This window comes from Pristiophorus japonicus, chromosome 3 (assembly GCF_044704955.1).
Source record: "Pristiophorus japonicus isolate sPriJap1 chromosome 3, sPriJap1.hap1, whole genome shotgun sequence".
In the NCBI taxonomy this organism is placed as follows: Eukaryota; Metazoa; Chordata; class Chondrichthyes; family Pristiophoridae; genus Pristiophorus; species Pristiophorus japonicus.
The window spans coordinates 42,986,203-43,004,042 of record NC_091979.1 but is presented as its reverse complement, the minus strand read 5'-3'; the positions used below and the strand labels follow the sequence as shown (position 1 = coordinate 43,004,042).

General features: G+C 46.3%; 1 protein-coding gene across 1 annotated transcript in view; it reads left to right on the top strand.

Moving 5' to 3' along the window:
- The window catches only part of tnfaip6 (tumor necrosis factor, alpha-induced protein 6), a 79,410-nt gene that overhangs the window by 48,101 nt on the left and 13,469 nt on the right, over nucleotides 1-17,840 (top strand). The window contains exons 3-4 of the mRNA XM_070874388.1: nucleotides 4,235-4,396; nucleotides 10,658-10,886. Of these exons, the coding sequence (XP_070730489.1) occupies nucleotides 4,235-4,396; nucleotides 10,658-10,886 (391 nt within the window). The remainder of the gene's footprint in view (nucleotides 1-4,234; nucleotides 4,397-10,657; nucleotides 10,887-17,840) is intronic.

Sequence of the window (17,840 nt, the reverse complement as noted above, 5' to 3'; positions counted from 1 at the left end):
CCAATCTACCATGTGGGACCTTATCAAAAGCCTTGGTAAAGTCCATATAGAAACATAGAAAATAGGTGCAGGAGCAGGCCATTCAGCCCTTCTAGCCTGCACCGCCATTCAATGAATTCATGGCTGAACATGAAACTTCAGTACCCCCTTCCTGCTTTCTCGCCATACCCCTTGATCCCCCGAGTAGTAAGGACTTCATATAACTCCCTTTTGAATATATTTAGTGAATTGGCCTCAACTACTTTCTGTGGTAGAGAATTCCACAGGTTCACCACTCTCTGGGTGAAGAAGTTTCTCCTCATCTCGGTCCTAAATGGCTTACCCCTTATCCTCAGACTGTGACCCCTGGTTCTGGACTTCCCCAACATTGAGAACATTCTTCCTGCATCTAACCTGTCTAAACCCGTCAGAATTTTAAACGTTTCTATGAGGTCCCCTCTCATTCTTCTGAACTCCAGTGAATACAAGCCCAGTTGATCCAGTCTTTCTTGATAGGTCAGTCCCACCATCCCGGGAATCAGTCTGGTGAATCTTCGCTGCACTCCCTCAATAGCAAGAATGTCCTTCCTCAAGTTAGGAGACCAAAACTGTACACAATACTCCAGGTGTGGCCTCACCAAGGCCCTACAACTGTAGCAACACCTCCCTGCCCCTGTACTCAAATCCCCTCGCTATGAAGGCCAACATGCCATTTGCTTTCTTAACCGCCTGCTGTACCTGCATGCCAACCTTCAATGACTGATGTACCATGACACCCAGGTCTCGTTGCACCTTCCCTTTTCCTAATCTGTCACCATTCAGATAATAGTCTGTCTCTCTGTTTTTACCACCGAAGTGGATAACCTCACATTTATCCACATTATACTTCATCTGCCATGCATTTGCCCACTCACCTAACCTATCCAAGTCACTCTGCAGCCTCATAGCATCCTCCTCGCAGCTCACACAGCCACCCAACTTAGTGTCATCTGCAAATTTGGAGATACTACATTTAATCCCCTCGTCTAAATCATTAATGTACAATGTAAACAGCTGGGACCCCAGCACAGAACCTTGCGGTACCCCACTAGTCACTGCCTGCCATTCTGAAAAGTACCCATTTACTCCTACTCTTTGCTTCCTGTCTGCCAACCAGTTCTCAATCCACGTCAGCACACTACCCCCAATCCCATGTGCTTTAACTTTGCACATTAATCTCTTGTGTGGGACCTTGTCGAAAGCCTTCTGAAAGTCCAAATATACCACATCAACTGGTTCTCCTTTGTCCACTTTACTGGAAACATCCTCAAAAAATTCCAGAAAATTTGTCAAGCATGATTTCCCTTTCACAAATCCATGCTGACTTGGACCTATCATGTCGCCATTTTCCAAATGCGCTGTTGTGACATCCTTAATAATTGATTCCATCATTTTACCCACTACTGAGGTCAGGCTGACCAGTCTATAATTCCCTGTTTTCTCTCTCCCTCCTTTTTTAAAAAGTGGGGTTACATTGGCTACCCTCCACTCGATAGGAACTGATCCAGAGTCAATGGAATGTTGGAAAATGACTGTCAATGCATCTGCTATTTCCAAGGCCACCTCCTTAAGTACTCTGGGATGCAGTCCATCAGGCCCTGGGGATTTATTGGCCTTCAATCCCATCAATTTCCCCAACACAATTTCCCGACTAATAAAGATTTCCCTCAGTTCCTCCTTCTTACGAGACCGTCTGACCCCTTTTATATCCAGAAGGTTGTTTGTGTCCTCCTTAGTGAATACCGAACCAAAGTACTTGTTCAATTGGTCTGCCATTTCTTTGTTCCCCGTTATGACTTCCCCTGATTTTGACTGCAGGGGACCTACGTTTGTCTTTACTAACCTTTTTCTCTTTACATACCTATAGAAACTTTTGCAATCCGCCTTAATGTTCCCTGCAAGCTTCTTCTCGTACTCCATTTTCCCTGCCCTAATCAAACCCTTTGTCCTCCTCTGCTGAGTTCTAAATTTCTCCCAGTCCCCGGGTTCGCTGCTATTTCTGGCCAATTTGTATGCCACTTCCTTGGCTTTAATACTATCCCTGATTTCCCTAGATAGCCACGGTTGAGCCACCTTCCCTTTTTTATTTTTACGCCAGACAGGAATGTACAATTGTTGTAATTCATCCAAGCGGTCTCTAAATGTCTGCCATTGCCCATCCACAGTCAACCCCTTAAGTATCATTCGCCAATCTATCCTAGCCAATTCACGCCTCATACCTTCAAAGTTACCCTTCTTTAAGTTCTGGACCATGGTCAGTAGTGGGAAAATGATTGGGAAAATTCCTGAAAGACAGGATAAATCTGCATTTGGATAGACAATGATTAATTAGCGACAGTCAGCACAGATTTGTTAAGGGAAGATCGTGTTTGACTAACCTGATTGAATTTTTTGAAGAGGTAACCAAGAGGGTCGATGAGGGTAGTGCGTACGATGAGGGTTAGCAAGTAGTCAAGCTTTGGCATCACAGCCAAACTCCTCGGCTGAGACTACTCCTTCTAATCATGAATATCCATACTTTCAATATAGCACAAGCGAAAAGTTCTGATGTTTTATAATCTTGTTAAATATTGCTAACAGAGCAGCATATTTGTCACTTGTTGAAAATGTTAGCAAAAAAAGTCACACGAGTAAACAAGCTTCCCTACTTTCTACTCATGCTGACTTATTTTTGGTAACATTAATGAATGAAATAAACTATATACAAGAGTTTTCAGGTTCACTATAACTCTGAGGAAACACCCCCAGTCATCTTTTATTTTAAAGAATACAATTTCAAATTTTAAAATTAGAAGAGCTGACAAAGAAATGGGACTGTATCCCCACAGGAAAGCAAGACATGGTTTTAGTTGATTAAAAAGTACAGAACTGCACATGCTTGCAATCCCAGCACTTATTCCAGAATTGCACCCATCGGGAAGCTCTGGTGGATATATAAATTATTGTTTAAAGAAATCAAATTTGAATAAGGAAAGAAACTATGGGGGTCATTTTAACTTTGTGTGATAGTGTAAAACGAATGATAGCAAATCGGCATACGGTTTCACAACTCTCCTGATTTTTATATCCATTGAAGTCAATTTAAGTTATCTCCTATTATTACAAAATAGTATGTTCTCTGACTTACCATGAGCCTGAATGCAACGCTTGAAGCATGAACAGAGTTATACCGAAGCGGATCGCCCATTTGCTGCTTTGCTACTTTGGATGAAATATTGCTTTATAATCATCATTATAGGCAATCCCTCGAACCGAGGATGACTTGCTTTCACATCAAATAGTTCACAGGTGTTTCAATGATGGACCTAAAATTCCATTAAAATTATAAGGACCATCTATGGCATGTAATGCAGAATGTATTATTCTGCATCTAAGGTGAAGCCATCCCACTTTATTGATTGGCTCAAAGTAAAACAGCAGCAAATCAGAACTGAAGATAGAAACATAGAAATTTACAGCGCAGAAGGAGGCTATTTCGGCCCATCGTGACCACATCGGCCGGCAAAGAGCTGCACTGCCCTCGGTCAGCAGCCCTGAAGGTTACATATAAACCTATGAACAATGGCGGAAAGATAAAGAGCATCCAGCCCAACCAGTCCGCCCCACACAACTGCAACACTTCTTATACTGAAACATTCTACACGCCACCCCAACCCGAGCTCCTGGGAGAGGCAAAAATCAGATAAAAACCCAGGCCAATTGGGGGGAAAAATCTGGGAAAATTCCTCTCTGATCCATCCAGGCGATCGAAACTAGTCCAGGAGATCACCCTGGCCGCTTTGGATTCCCTGTAGTACTTACCATCGTATCTGCACCAGCCAACAAGAGATTATCCAGTCTAATCCCAATTACCAGCTCTAGGTCTGTAACCCTGCAGGTTACGGCACTTTAAGTGCCCATCCAAGCACCTTTTAAATGTGGTGTGGGTTTCTGCATCCGTCACCTTTCCAGGCAGTGAGTTCCAGACCCCCACAACCCTCTGCGTGAAGAAGCTTCCCCTCACATCCCCTCTGAACCTTCCACCAACCACCTTGTTAGAGACATACAAGTCAAAAATGAAGCAACCAACCAACCAACTAGAATACTGCTGCTGATAAACTACTAAGGACTTCTGGAAACAACTAATCCTGAATGACCAATCAGGTGGTCTGCTTTAAACAGATTTTCAAGTACCCTACACAGATCAGGTTAACGCTGCTGTTTATTATATGTGCAGGGCTTCACGTGTGTGCAGCTGGGTGGCTTGCTGGAGGAAAAGTTGGGTATCCAATCGTAAAACCCGGAACCAAATGCGGACATGGACAAACTGGCATCATTAACTATGGATATCGAGTTAATAAAACGGAATTGTGGGATGCTTACTGCTACAATCCGCATGGTTTGTTCGATGAAGCTGCGTTATATTTTACTTCCTCAATTTTGCAAGTTATTCAGTTATAATAATTACAAATGCGGCCAAACATAAATGCCACACATAAGTTAAACTGTGAGCACACAACCAAGTAAACTATAATCATACGAACCATTATGTGTTAGATTACTATATAAATACAAGTTGTTGTTGTTGTTGTACTAAATTTATGAACAGTATTAATATTGAAAACACTAATAAAATGGAAAGTTGTGTATTTTTTAGACTTTCATTTAAAGTGAAGATCATGGTTGGTACAGTAGTTATAATGCTAGAAAGTGACGTGCCCATTAGGAGTTCAAACGTCAGTCAAGAGTTGCAGTTACATCGAGCCTCCCTTATAGGCTAAGTTTGTGCAATCTCAGCTGAGCTGTGAGGTGTGAGGGAAGCAGTTCCTTTTGCTTCCTTCGTTGTCTCGAGTGAGATGGGAGGGAGATTTGAAGGTGTGGCTACTACCAGGGCAGTCACGAAAAAAACAAAATGCTTCTGCTCAAGGCTAGTTGAGTAACACAGCAATGTTTGTGGTTTAGATTACTCTAACCTCTCAATAAAAACAGAGAAACTTTGGGGCCAAGTTTCGGCCTGAGTTGTTCCTGTTTTTTGGAGCAACTGGTTTAGAATGGAGTATCTTAGAAATTGCAATTCTCGACATTTAGTTTGCTCCAGTTCTAGTCAGTTAGAACAGTTTCAGTTTGGAACAGATTTTTTTTTTCAAAAGGGGGCATGTCCGGCCACTTACACCCGTTTTGAAAGTTTAGGCAGTGAAAACATACTCCAAACTAACTTAGAATGGAGTAAGTGTAGATTTTTGTACGCTCAGAAAAACCTTGTCTACACTTTGAAAATCAGGCGTAGGTTACAAATCAGGCGTAGGGAATTGGGGGTGGGGGATGGGGGATTTAAAGGGAAATTTACAAACATAAAACACTTCAGTTTTACAAATAAAGAGCCATCATCAATAATAAATGATAAATACATCAATAAATCAACCAATAAATCAATCAAAAAAAATTAATAACAAATAAAAAAAATTTAAAAATCAATAAATAAAACATTTTCTACTTACCGACTGCGGCACTGGGAGTCCTCCAACAGCATGCTGGGATGGCCCCCCCCAGTGTGTCTCTGTCAGTGTCTTTATCTCTCCGTCTGTCTGTGTGTGTGTCTCTCACTCTCTGTCTGTCAGTGTCTGTGTTTCTGACAGCGAGGGGAGGGGGGTGGGGAAGGAGGGAAGGAGAGGGGTGGGGGGGGAGGAGGGAGGTAGAGGGGGGTGGGGGGAGGTAGAGGAGGGTGGGGGGAGGTAGAGGGGGGTGGGGGGAGAAGGAGAGGGGAAGGAGAGAGGGAAGGAGAGGCGAGGGAGGGAAGGAGGGAAGGAGAGGGGAGGGAGGGAAGGAGGGAAGGAGAGGGGAGGGAGGGAAGGAGAGGGGAGGGACGGAAGGAGAGGAGAGGGGAGGGAGGGAAGGAGAGGGGAGGGAAGGAGAGGGGAGGGAGGGAAGGAGGGAAGGAGAGGGGAGGGAGGGAATGAGGGAAGGAGAGGGGAGGGAGGGAAGGAGGGAAGGAGGGAAGGAAGGAGAGGGGAGTGAGGGAAGGAGAGGGGAGGGGAGGGAGGGAAGGAGAGGGGAGGGGAAGGAGGGAAGGAGAGGGGAGGGAGGAAGAGAAGGAGAGGGGAGGGGAGGGAGGGAAGGAGAGGCGGGGAGAGAGAGCAGAAGAGAGAGAGAGGGAGGGAGGGAAGGAGAGGAGAGGAGAGAGAGGGAGGGAAGGAGAGGAGAGTGAGCGAGAAAGAGAACAGGCTGGGCCCAAGACTTCGGGCTGGATTTACAGGTAGATGGCGTCGGGTCCCGGGTCCCGGGGGGCGGTCGCGGAGGTCGGAGGGAGGTCGCGGAGATCGGGTGGGGGGGGGAAGGGTCGCGGAGATCGGGTGGGGGGGGGAGAGTTGCGGAGGTCGGGGTGGGGAGTTGCAGAGGTCGGGGGGAGGGAGTCGCAGAGGTCGGGGGGGGGAGTTGCAGAGGTCGGGGGGGGAGAGTCGCAGAGTCGGGGGGGGGGGAGTCGGGGGAGTGTAGTCGCGGCGGTCGGGGGGGAGTCGCGGAGGTCGGGGGGGGAGTCGCGGAGGTCGGGGGGGGATGAGTCGCGGAGGTCGGGGGGAATGAGTCGCGGGTGTGGGGGGGGAGTCGCGGAGGTCTGGGGTGGGGTGGGGGGGGAAGTCGCGGAGATCGGGTCGCCGGGAGGCGGGGGGGGGTCGTGGAGGTCGGGTCGCCGGGGGGGGGGTGTGGGGGAGCGGAGATCGGGTCGCCGGGGGGAAGCGGAGTTCGGGTCGGGGGTGCGGGGAGAGCGGAGGTCGGGTTGCGGGGGGAAAGCTAGGGTCAAGTCAAGTCGGGTCCGGTCGGGAGGGAGCTGGACGAGGGGGGTGAGCCTTATCCACGCAGCCCCAGTGAGGCCATTCGGCCAGGGCTAGGGGCTGCGTGCTTCGGGCCCCTCCCACAGTTTGGGGCGCCTGGAGCTACTGCACATGCGCGCCCATTGTAGCGCGCATGTGCAAAGGTCCCGGCACTGTTTTCAGCGCAGGGACCTGGCTCCGCCCCCCACAGCTCATGCTGCGCCGCGCCAGCTCCAGAGGAAATGTAGGGAGCCGGAGAATAGGTGAGTTTTTTTTAGGTGCACTTTGTGGCGCGAAAAACGGGCGTCCAGGTCTGGGCTGCGCCGTTCTCGGCGCGGCCCGAAACTTGCGCCCATAGAAACATACAAAATAGGTGCAGCAGTAGGCCATTCGGCCTTTCGAGCCTGCACCACCATTCAATAAGATCATGGTTGATCATTCCCTCAGTATCCCTTTCCTACTTTCTCTCCATACCCCTTGATCCCTTTAGCCGGAATGGCCATATCTAACTCCCTCTTGAATATATCTAACGAACTGGCATCAACAACTCTCTGCGGTAGAGAATTCCACAGGTTCACCACTCTCTGGGTGAAGAAGTTTCTCGTCATCTCCGTCCTAAATGGCTTAACCCTTATCCTTAGACTGTGACCCCTTGTTCTGGACTTCCCCAACATTGGGAACATTCTTCCTGCATCTAACCTGTCCAGTCCCGTCGGAATTTTATATGTTTCTATGAGATCCCCTCTCATCCTTCTAAACTCCAGTGAATACAGGCCCAGTCGATCCAGTCTCTCCTCATATGTAGTCCTGCCTTCCCTGGAATCAGTCTGGTGAACCTTCGCTGCACACCCTCAATAGCAAGAATGTCCTTCCTCAGATTAGGAAACCAAAACTGAACATAATATTCCAGGTGAGGCCTCACCAAGGCCCTATACAACTGCAGTAAGACCTCCCTGCTCCAATACTCAAATCCCCTAGCTATGAAGGCCAACATGCCATTTCCCTTCTTCACTGCCTGCTGTACCTGCATGCCAACTTTTAATGACTGCTGTACCAGGTCTCATTGCACCTCCCCTTTTCCTAATCTGCTATCTCCTATTCAGATAATATTCTGCCTTCATATTTTTGCCACCAAAGTGGATAACCTCACAGTTATCCACATTATACTGCATCTGCCATGCATTTGCCCATTCACCTAACCTGTCCAAGTCACCCTGCAGCCTCTTAGCATCCTCATCACAGCTCACACCGCCACCCAGCTTAGTGACATCTGCAAACTTCAAGATATTACATTCAATTCCTTCATCTAAATCTTTGATGTATATTGTAAATAGCTGGGGTCCCGGCACTGAGCCTTGAGGCACCCGACTAATTACTGCCTGCCATTCTGAAAAGGACACGTTTATCCTGACACTCTGCTTCCTGTCTGCCAACCAGTTCTCTATCCACATGAATACATTACCCCCAATACCATGTGCTTTAATTTTGCACACCAATTTCTTGGTGTGGGACCTTGTCAAAAGCCTTTTGAAAGTCCAAATACACCACATCCACTGGTTCTCCCTTGTCCACTCTACTAGTTACATCCTCAAAAAATTCTAGAAGATTTGTCAAGCATGATTTCCCTTTCATAAATCCATGCTGACTTGGACCGATACTGTCACTGCTTTCCAAATGCGCTGCTATTTCATCCTCAATAATTGATCCCGAAATTTTCCCCACTACTGATGTCAGGCTAACCGGTCTATAATTACCCGTTTTCTCTCTCTCTCCTTTTTTAAAAAGTGGTGTTACATTAGCTACCCTCCAGTCCATAGGAACTGATCCAGAGACGATAGACTGTTGGAAAATGATCACCAATGCATCCACTATTTCTAGGGCCACTTCCGTAAGTACTCTGGGATGCAGCCCATCAGGCCCTGGGGATTTATTGGCCTTCAATCCCATCAATTTCCCTAACACAATTTCCTGACTAATAAGGATTTCCTTTAGTCCCTCCTTCTCGCTAGATCCTGGGTCCCCTAGTATTTCCGGAAGGTTATTTGTGTCTTCCTTCGAAGAGAGAACCAAAGTATTTGTTCAATTGGTTGACCATTTCTTTGTTCCCCATTATAAATTCACCTGATTCTGATGCAAAGGACCTACGTTTGTCTTCACTAATCTTTTTCTCTTCACATATCTATAGAAGCTTTTGCAGTCAGTTTTTATGTTCCCAGCAAGCTACCTCTCATACTCTATTTTCCCTCTCCTTATTAAACCCTTTGTCCTCCTCTGCTGAATTCTAAATTTTTCCCAGTCCTCAGGTTTGCTGCTTTTTCTGGCCAATTTATATGCCTCTTCCTTGGATTTAACACTATCCTTAATTTCCCTTGTTAGTCACGGTTGAGCCACCTTCCCATTTTATTTTTACGCCAGACAGGGATGTACAATTGTTGAAGTTCATCCATGTGTCTTTAAACGTTTGCCATTGCCTATCCACCGTCAACCCTTTAAGTATCATTCGCCAGTCTATTCTAGCCAATTCACGTCTCATACCATCGAAGTTACCTTTCCTTAAATTCAGGACCCTAGTCTCTGAATCAACTGTGTCACTTTCCATCTTAATAAAGAATTCTACCATATTATGGTCACTCTTCCCCAAGGGGCCTCGCACAACAAGATTGCTAATTCGTCATTTCTCATTACACATCACCCAGTCTAGGATGGCCAGCCCTCTCGTTGGTTCCTCGACATATTGGTCTCGAAAACCATCCCTAATACACTCCAGGAAATCCTCTTCCACCGTACTGCTACCAGTTTGGTTAGCACAATCTATATGTAGATTAAAGTCTCACATGATAACTGCTGTACCTTTATTGCACGCATCCATAATTTCTTGTTTGATGCTGTCCCCAACCTCACTCCTACTGTTTGGTGGTCTGTACACAACTCCCACTAGTGTTTACTGCCCTTTGGTATTCCGCAGCTCTACCCATACAAATTCCACATCATCCAAGCTCATGTCCTTCCTTACTATTGCGTTAATTTCTTCTTTAACCAGCAACGCTACCCTACCTCCTTTTCCTTTCTGTCTCTCCTTCCTGAATTTGAATACCCCTGGATGTTGAGTTCCCAGCTTTGGTCACCCTGGAGCCATGTCTCCGTAATCCCAATTATATCATATTTGTTAATAGCTGCCTGCGCAGTTAATTTGTCCACCTTATTACGAATATTCCTTGCATTGAGGCACAGAGCCTTCAGGCTTGTCTTTTTAACACACTGTGAACCTTTAGAATTTTGCTATATTGTGGCCCTTTTTGATTTTTGCCTTGGGTTTCTCTGCCCTCCACTTTTACTTTTCTTCTTTCTATCTTTTGCTTCTGCCCCCATTCTACTTCCCTCTGTCTCCCTGCATAGGTTCCCATCCCCCTGCCATATTAGTTTAACCCCTCCCCAACAGCACGAGCAAACCCTCTGCCTAGGACATTGGTTCCGGTCCTGCCCAGGTGCAAACCGTCCGGTTTGTACTGGTCCCACCTCCCCCAGAACCGATTCCAATGTCCCAGGAATTTGAATTCCTCTCTCCTGCACCACTCTTCAAGCCACATATTCATCTTAGCTATCCTGCTATTTCTACTCTGACTAGCATGTGGCAGTGGTAGCAATCTTGAGATTACTGCCTTTGAGGTTGTGGTTGAATGTTGGAATACTGCTCTATAGTGGAAGGTAGAGATTCGGATAAATATCTCAGGGTAAGAAATAAAAACAGAATTTTGCCCCTAGTCTTTTTTCTTGTGTATAACTTCCACACTGAAGATTTTTTTCCAAGTTTATTACAAAGTATAAATACTTTACTTCTGTTTTCCGCTCCTCAGCAAAACAATGTGGTGGTGTTCTAACAGATCCAGAGCGCATTATCCAGTCCCCAGACTACCCAGATGAGTACGAGCATCAACAGATCTGTTACTGGCACATCCGACTAAAGTACAAGCAGCGCATCCATTTACATTTTCTGGAATTTGATGTAGAAGATGACCCATCCTGCTTGTCTGACTACCTTGAGGTTTATGACAGTTACGATGACTTGCTTGGCTTGGTTGGCAGGTAAATGTTTATTGCTACAATGGAATAATAATGTGATAGAATTGCATTACTGTAATGCAGTGAGTTTGGGTAAATGTCAAACCTTCCCAGCTTCACATAGATTTCAGATTTGCTTTATCAGGTTTGTGCACAAAATGTTGAAATTAACCAAAATTCAGAATGGGTTTCAAAATCCATTTGGTACTGCAAGAGATGCATTAGAAACATAGAAATAAGGTGCAGGAGCAGGCCATTCGGCCCCTCGAGCCTGCACCGCCATTCAATAAGATCATGGCTGATCATTCAACCTCAGTACCCCTTTTCTGCTTTCTCTCCATCCCTTTTGCCGTAAGGGCCATATCTAACTCCCTTTTGAATATATCTAACGAACTGGCCTCAACAACTTTCTGCAGTAGAGAATTCCACAGGTTAACCACTCTCTGAGTGGAGAAGTTTCTCCTCATCTCGGTCCTAAATGGCTTACCCCTTATTCTTAGACTGTGACCCCTGGTTCTGGAACTCCCCAGCAATGGGAACATTTTTCTTGCCTCTAACCTGTCCAATCGAGTCAGAATTTTATGTTTCTACGAGATCCCCTCTCATTCTTCTAAACTCCAGTGGATACACGCCCAGTTGATCCAGTCTCTCCTCATATGTCAGTCCTGCCATTCCGGGAATCAATCTGGTGAACCTTCGCTGTACACCCTCAATAGAAAGAATGTCCTTCCTCAGATTAGAAGACCAAAACTGAACACAATATTTCAGGTGTGGCCTCACCAAGGCTCTGTACAACTGCAGTAAGACCTCCCTGCTCCTATACTCAAATCCTCTCGCTATGAAGGCCAACATGCCATTTGCCTTCTTCACCGCCTGCTGTACCTGCATGTCAAACTTCAATGACTGATGTACCATGACACCCAGGTCCCGTTACACCTCCCCTTTTCCTAATCTGTCACCATTCAGATAATATTCTGTCTTCCTGTTTTTGCCACCAAAGTGGATAACCTCACATTTATCCACATTATACTGCATCTGCCATACATTTGCCCACTCACCTAACCTGTCCAAGTTACCCTGCAGCCTCTTAGCATCCTCCTCAAAGCTCACACTGCCACCCAGCTTAGTATCATCTGCAAACTTGGAGCTATTACACTCAATTCCTTCATCTAAATCATTGATGTATATTGTAAATAGCTGGGGTCCCAGCACTGAACCCTGCGGCACCCCACTGGTCACTGCTTGCCATTCTGAAAAGGACTCGTTTATTCCGACGCTCTGCTTCCTGTCTGCCAACCAGTTCTCTATCCATGTCAATACATTGCTCCCAATACCATGTGCTTTACTTTTGCACACTAATCTCTTGTGCGGGACCTTGTCAAAAGCCTTTTGAAAGTCCAAATACACCATATCCACTGGTTCTCCCTTGTCCACTCTACTAGTTACATCCTCAAAAAATTCCAGAAGATTTGTCAAGCATGATTTCCCTTTCATAAATCCATGCTGACTTGGACCGATCCTGTCACAGCTTTCCAAATGCGCTGCTATTTCATCCTTAATAATTGATTCGAACATTTTCCCCACCACCGATGTCAGGCTAACCGGTCTATAATTCCGTTTTCTATCTCCCTCCTTTTTTAAAAAGTGGTGTTACATTAGCTACCCTCCAGTTCATAGGAATTGATCCAGAGTCAATAGAATGTTGGAAAATGATCACCAATGCATCCACTATTTCTAGGGCCACTTCCTTAAGTACTCTGGGATGCAGACTATCAGGCCCTGGGGATTTATCGGCCTTCAATCCCATCAATTTCCCTAACACAATTTCCTGACTAATAAGGATTTCTTTCAGTTCCTCCTTTTCGCTAGACCCTCGAACTCCTAGTATTTCCGGAAGTTTATTTGTGTCTTCCTTCGTGAAGACAGAACCAAAGTATTTGTTCAATTGGTCTGCCATTTCTTTGTTCCCCATTATAAATTCACCTGATTCTGACTACAAAGGACCTACGTTGATCTTCACTAATCTTTTTCTCTTCACATATCTATAGAAGCTTTTGCAGTCAGTTTTTATGTTCCCTGCAAGCTTCCTCTCATACTCTATTTTCCCCCTCCTAATTAAACCCTTTGTCCTCTTCTGCTGAAATCTAAATTTCTTCCAGTCCTCAGGTTGCTGATTTTTCCGGCCAATTTATATGCTTCTTCCTTGGATTTAACGCTATCCCTAATTTCCCTTGTTAGCCACGGTTGAGCTATCTTCCCCATTTTATTTTTACTCCAGACAGGGATGTACATAACATAACATAAGAACATAAGAATTAGGAACAGGAATAGGCCATCTAGCCCCTCAAGCCTGCTCCGCCATTCAATAAGATCATGGCTGATCTGGCCGTGGACTCAGCTCCACTTACCCGCCCTCTCCCCGTAACCCTTAATTCCCTTATTGTTGAAGTTCATCCATGTAATCTATAAATGTCTGCCATTGCCTAGCCACTGTCAACCCTTTAAGTATCATTTGCCAGTCTATCCTAGCCAATTCACATCTCATACCATCGAAGTTACCTTTCCTTAAGTTCAGGACCCTAGTCTCTGAATTAACTGTGTCATTCTCCACCTTAATAAAGAATTCTACCATATTATGGTCACTCTTCCCCAGGGGGCCTCGCACAACAAGATTGCTAATTAGTCCTCTCATTACACAACACCCAGTCTAGGATGGCCAGCCCTCTAGTTGGTTCCTTGACATATTGGTCTCGAAAGCCATCCCTAACACACTCCAGGAAATCCTCCTCCACCGCATTGGTACCAGTTTGGTTAGCCCAATCTATATGTAGATTAAAGTCGCCCATGATAACTGCTGTACCTTTATTGCACGCATCCCTAATTTCCTGTTTGATGCTGTCCTCAACCTCACTACTACTGTTTGGTGGTCTGTACACAACTCCCACTCGTGTTTTTTGCCCTTTGATATTCTGCAGCTCTACCAATACAGATTCCACATCATCCAAGCTAATGTCCTTTCTTACTATTGCATTAATTTCCTCTTTAACCAGCAAAGCTACCTGATCTCCTTTTCCTTTCTGTCTGTCCTTCCTGAATGTTGAATACCCCTGGATGTTGAGTTCCCAGCCTTGGTCACCCTGGATCCATTTCTCCGTAATCCCAATTATATCATAATCGTTAATAGCTGCCTGCGCAGTTAATTCATCCACCTTATTACGAATACTCCTCGCATTGAGGCACAGAGCCTTCAGGCTTGTCTTTTTAATACTCTTTGTCCCTTTAGAATTTTGCTGTAATGTGACCCTTTTTGATTTTTGCCTTGGATTACTCTGCCCTCCACTTTTACTATTCTCCTTTCTATCTTTTGCTTCTACCCACATTTTATTTCCCTCTGTCTCCCTGCATAGGTTTCCATCCTCCTGCCATTTTAGTTTAACCCCTCCCCAACAGCACAAGCAAACACTCCCCCTAGGACATTGGTTCCGGTCCTGTCCCAGGTGCAGACCGTGCGGTTTGTACTGGTCCCACCTACTCCAGAACCGGTTCCAATGTCCCAGGAATTTGAATCCCTCCCTTTTGCACCACTCCTCAAGCCACGTATTCATCTTAGTTATCCTGCTATTTTTACTCTGACTAGCACGTGGCACTGGTGGCAATCCTGAGATTACTACCTTTGAGGTCCTACTTTTTAATTTAACTCTTAGCTCCCTAAATATTTAACATTTTAAGACATGGGTGACTCCTTTCCCCACAAAATACCATGGCCATGGGCTTATTTTTGGTATAAATGAGAAATGTGTAGAACAAATGAGTTTTATAGTTAAATATATGATAATATTTTAATTGATTTCTAATTGAAAAACTGATTTTTGGCACTCTGCATCCATTGATCTGGGTCACCATCAATTAAATATCTGGATTAAAAATGAATTACGGAGAAATAAATATTGCTTCTAACCCACATCTTTTGAAGTGTCACAATCCAATGCACAGATATGATACTTCAAATATCCACCATATTGGAGGTGACTCCTGGTGATTAACTGAATTTGGAAATTAATCAAGATTTCTGACAGTCTCCAATCCCAGATGATCTTATATCCTGCTCAATCTATCCTGACCCTACCTGACGAAAAATTGCAACCCTGTGCAAATAGAAGTTGGACTTGCACATAAAAGATATTGGGGTCGAAATTGTCCCTTTCCGAAAGGCCTGTTAGCACCTCCAGGAGGCGCTGATGGGGCGATAAGGACTTTTTGCCAGGGGGCAGGCATCCCAGCTGGAATTGCCCCCGGGATGGCGATGACGAAAACAGGTTGGCGCTGCGCCCCTTACTTTTCATCCCAGGTGGCAGCGCATACAGGGATGACATCATCGCTGTGCGCACTGGCCCCTTTATGCCCCGCGGGGAAAATTGCCCCATGGGATTGAGGTTGGAGTGGGTTAATGCCACCGACAGGTTTGTGGATCCCAAAGCTGTGATGGCTGTGGTGCCCCGTCCACCCTTAAAGGGGGGGGTGGGGGGCCTTGCGCTGCGGGTGCTTTTTTTTGTCGGATGACTTTGCAGTCAGCAAAATGGCGGACGCTGGTTCGACCGGGCCGCTAATAGGAAGCCCGGCATCCCCGTTTGGGTTCCGGGCCATTGGCCTGGCCAAAGCCCTCCCTGGTGGCCCAGTGGGCGCCACGGAAGTTGCTGCAGAATTCACAGCGGCCCTCTCCTTTAAGAGAAGGGGTGGGACGTTGCAACGCTTCAGCGCGATGTGGCATGTCTGTGTCGCGCTGACTCACAGAGCCCTGCTCTCGCCTCCCTCCCGCCCCGAGAGGGCCCCGATGATTTTTAAAGTTAAAGTACCCAATTCCGGGGCTCTTGCATCCGCCTACCGCTGGGCGAAAACAAATCACTTAATTCGAATTAAGCCCCCCAAACTGAGCGCGGAGCAATTTTGCTCCCATTACCTGATCTGACTCAGGTCAAACATCCAACTCCTACTGGTCTTGTTTTCAGGTGAATGAGGCTGTGGTGTAATGCAATATTTTATCAACCTTAAAGTTATTAAAGTGCATTATTGATTTTGGTTTTCTATTAAGGTTGCAAACAGTCTGGTTCAGCCACACAAGTTGGAGAGGATGGAACAGAGTTTGTGGCAGGGACCACAAACAATGGCTTCGGTCTTCCTAATTTTCAATTGCAGTTTTTTGTACTTAGCATTAAAGTTTTCGGGGCTGAAATTCACCCCTGCCCAAAGCGGATTTCACCTTCTGCTTTTGGTGATTTCTCCGCCGCGTCGGATGAGGTTGCCTCTTTCACGAAATTCAGCTCTTTGTAGTTTTTTTGAAGCAGACCGGAAGTCGGTCATAATGGGGGCGGAAATGGGTCGATAAGTACTGCAGAGGGGCGGAAGTGGGGGTGGGACGGAGTCACCGCCATTGTCAGTCAGCAGCAAAGCGGTGATGACGTCATTACGCATGTGCGTCGCCATGTCTCTCCCCTTCACTTAAAGAGGAGAGAAGCGGCGATTCTTTAGGTTCAGTCCACTGGGCCACCAGGAAGGGTTTCGGCCGGGCCAGCGGTCTGGCAGCCAAGAGGGGGTTCCAGGCTGCCTGTTGGTGGCCCGACCGAACCCGGGGGGGCACAATTGTCCGGCCGATCGCAAAATAAATAAAATGCCGGCCGCGGCAGTGGGCCCTAACCTTTAATAGCCGCCGCGCAGCCAAGTTCCACACACAGAAGACAAGGTGCACACACAGAAAAAGCTGTCGGGGACACCACTCAGCGCATCGAGGATTTTACAGCTGAATTTGAATGGAGGTGCCAGAGATCGGTGATGCGCGCTTTGATCATGCACTTAGGATTGGTCGGCAGTGACTGGGCGGAAGTGGGGATCGGCAGAAAAATCCCTGAGCTGAATTTTGCTGGCAATGGCCACTCAACTCCGCCGCTTGGCCGCCGCTTTCTGGTGGTAAGCAGCCTTTTTGGGAGCTGAATTTCGGCCCCTTCATCTCATACACTGTGATGCTGAAAAAAACAAATCTTACTAACCAAAAGTTTTGCGTCGAACTGTCGGATTTATTCCTGGCTTTCTGATTGGTCCATCTATTCATCACATGATTCGCAGAAACCAATCAGATCCCACAACTATAAGAACTGGCAACTTTGGAACTAGTCCACTCACCACCTATGAGTGTGGTCTTACCAATACCCTGTACAGTTGTAGCAGGGCTTCACTACTTTTATACTCCATCCCCCTTGCAATAAAGGCCAACATTCCATTTGCCTTCCTAATTACTTGCTGGACCTGCATGCTAACTTTTTGTGTTTCATGTACAAGGACACCCAGATCCCGCTGTACTGCAGCATTTTGTAATCTCTTCCCATTTAATTAATCATTTGCTTTTTTAATTTTCCTACCAAAATGGATAGTCTCACATTTTCCCATATTATACTCCATCTGCCAAATTTTTGCCTACTCAGTTAGCCTATCTATGGCCCCTATTTTCCACTTTCAGGATTTTTGGAGCCCGCACATATTAATGTACGATTTTTTTGTATACATTTGCACCAGAGAAAAAAAAATTGTACTTTCACCAAAGAAATATTTGTATTTGGCGCAAAATATTTGCACCCGCAGTATTTTGCATTTGTATTTGGCGCAGCGCTCTCCGAAGTTAATCTGCGAGGCGGAGCTTCAAGTCTGCGCTAAAAACTCCCTGGCCATGCGCAAAAAGCTGAAGTTGCCAGGGCAACCAGAGACGCTGAAGCCCGCTCCCCCGAAAGGACAGCTACCCCACCGCTGCCGAAAGGGCCGCAAAGGACCTTTCCCCCTGCTGCATCTGCTGCCACCACCCTTCCTGGACTCGCTGCAATCCCAGGCCAAAAGGACTGCTCCCTCCAGCTGGACCCACTGCAATCCCAGGCCGAATGGCCCCTGCTCAGGCCCGTTACCCCTGCGAGTTGAAGTTCGGGAAAGGGAGGGCCA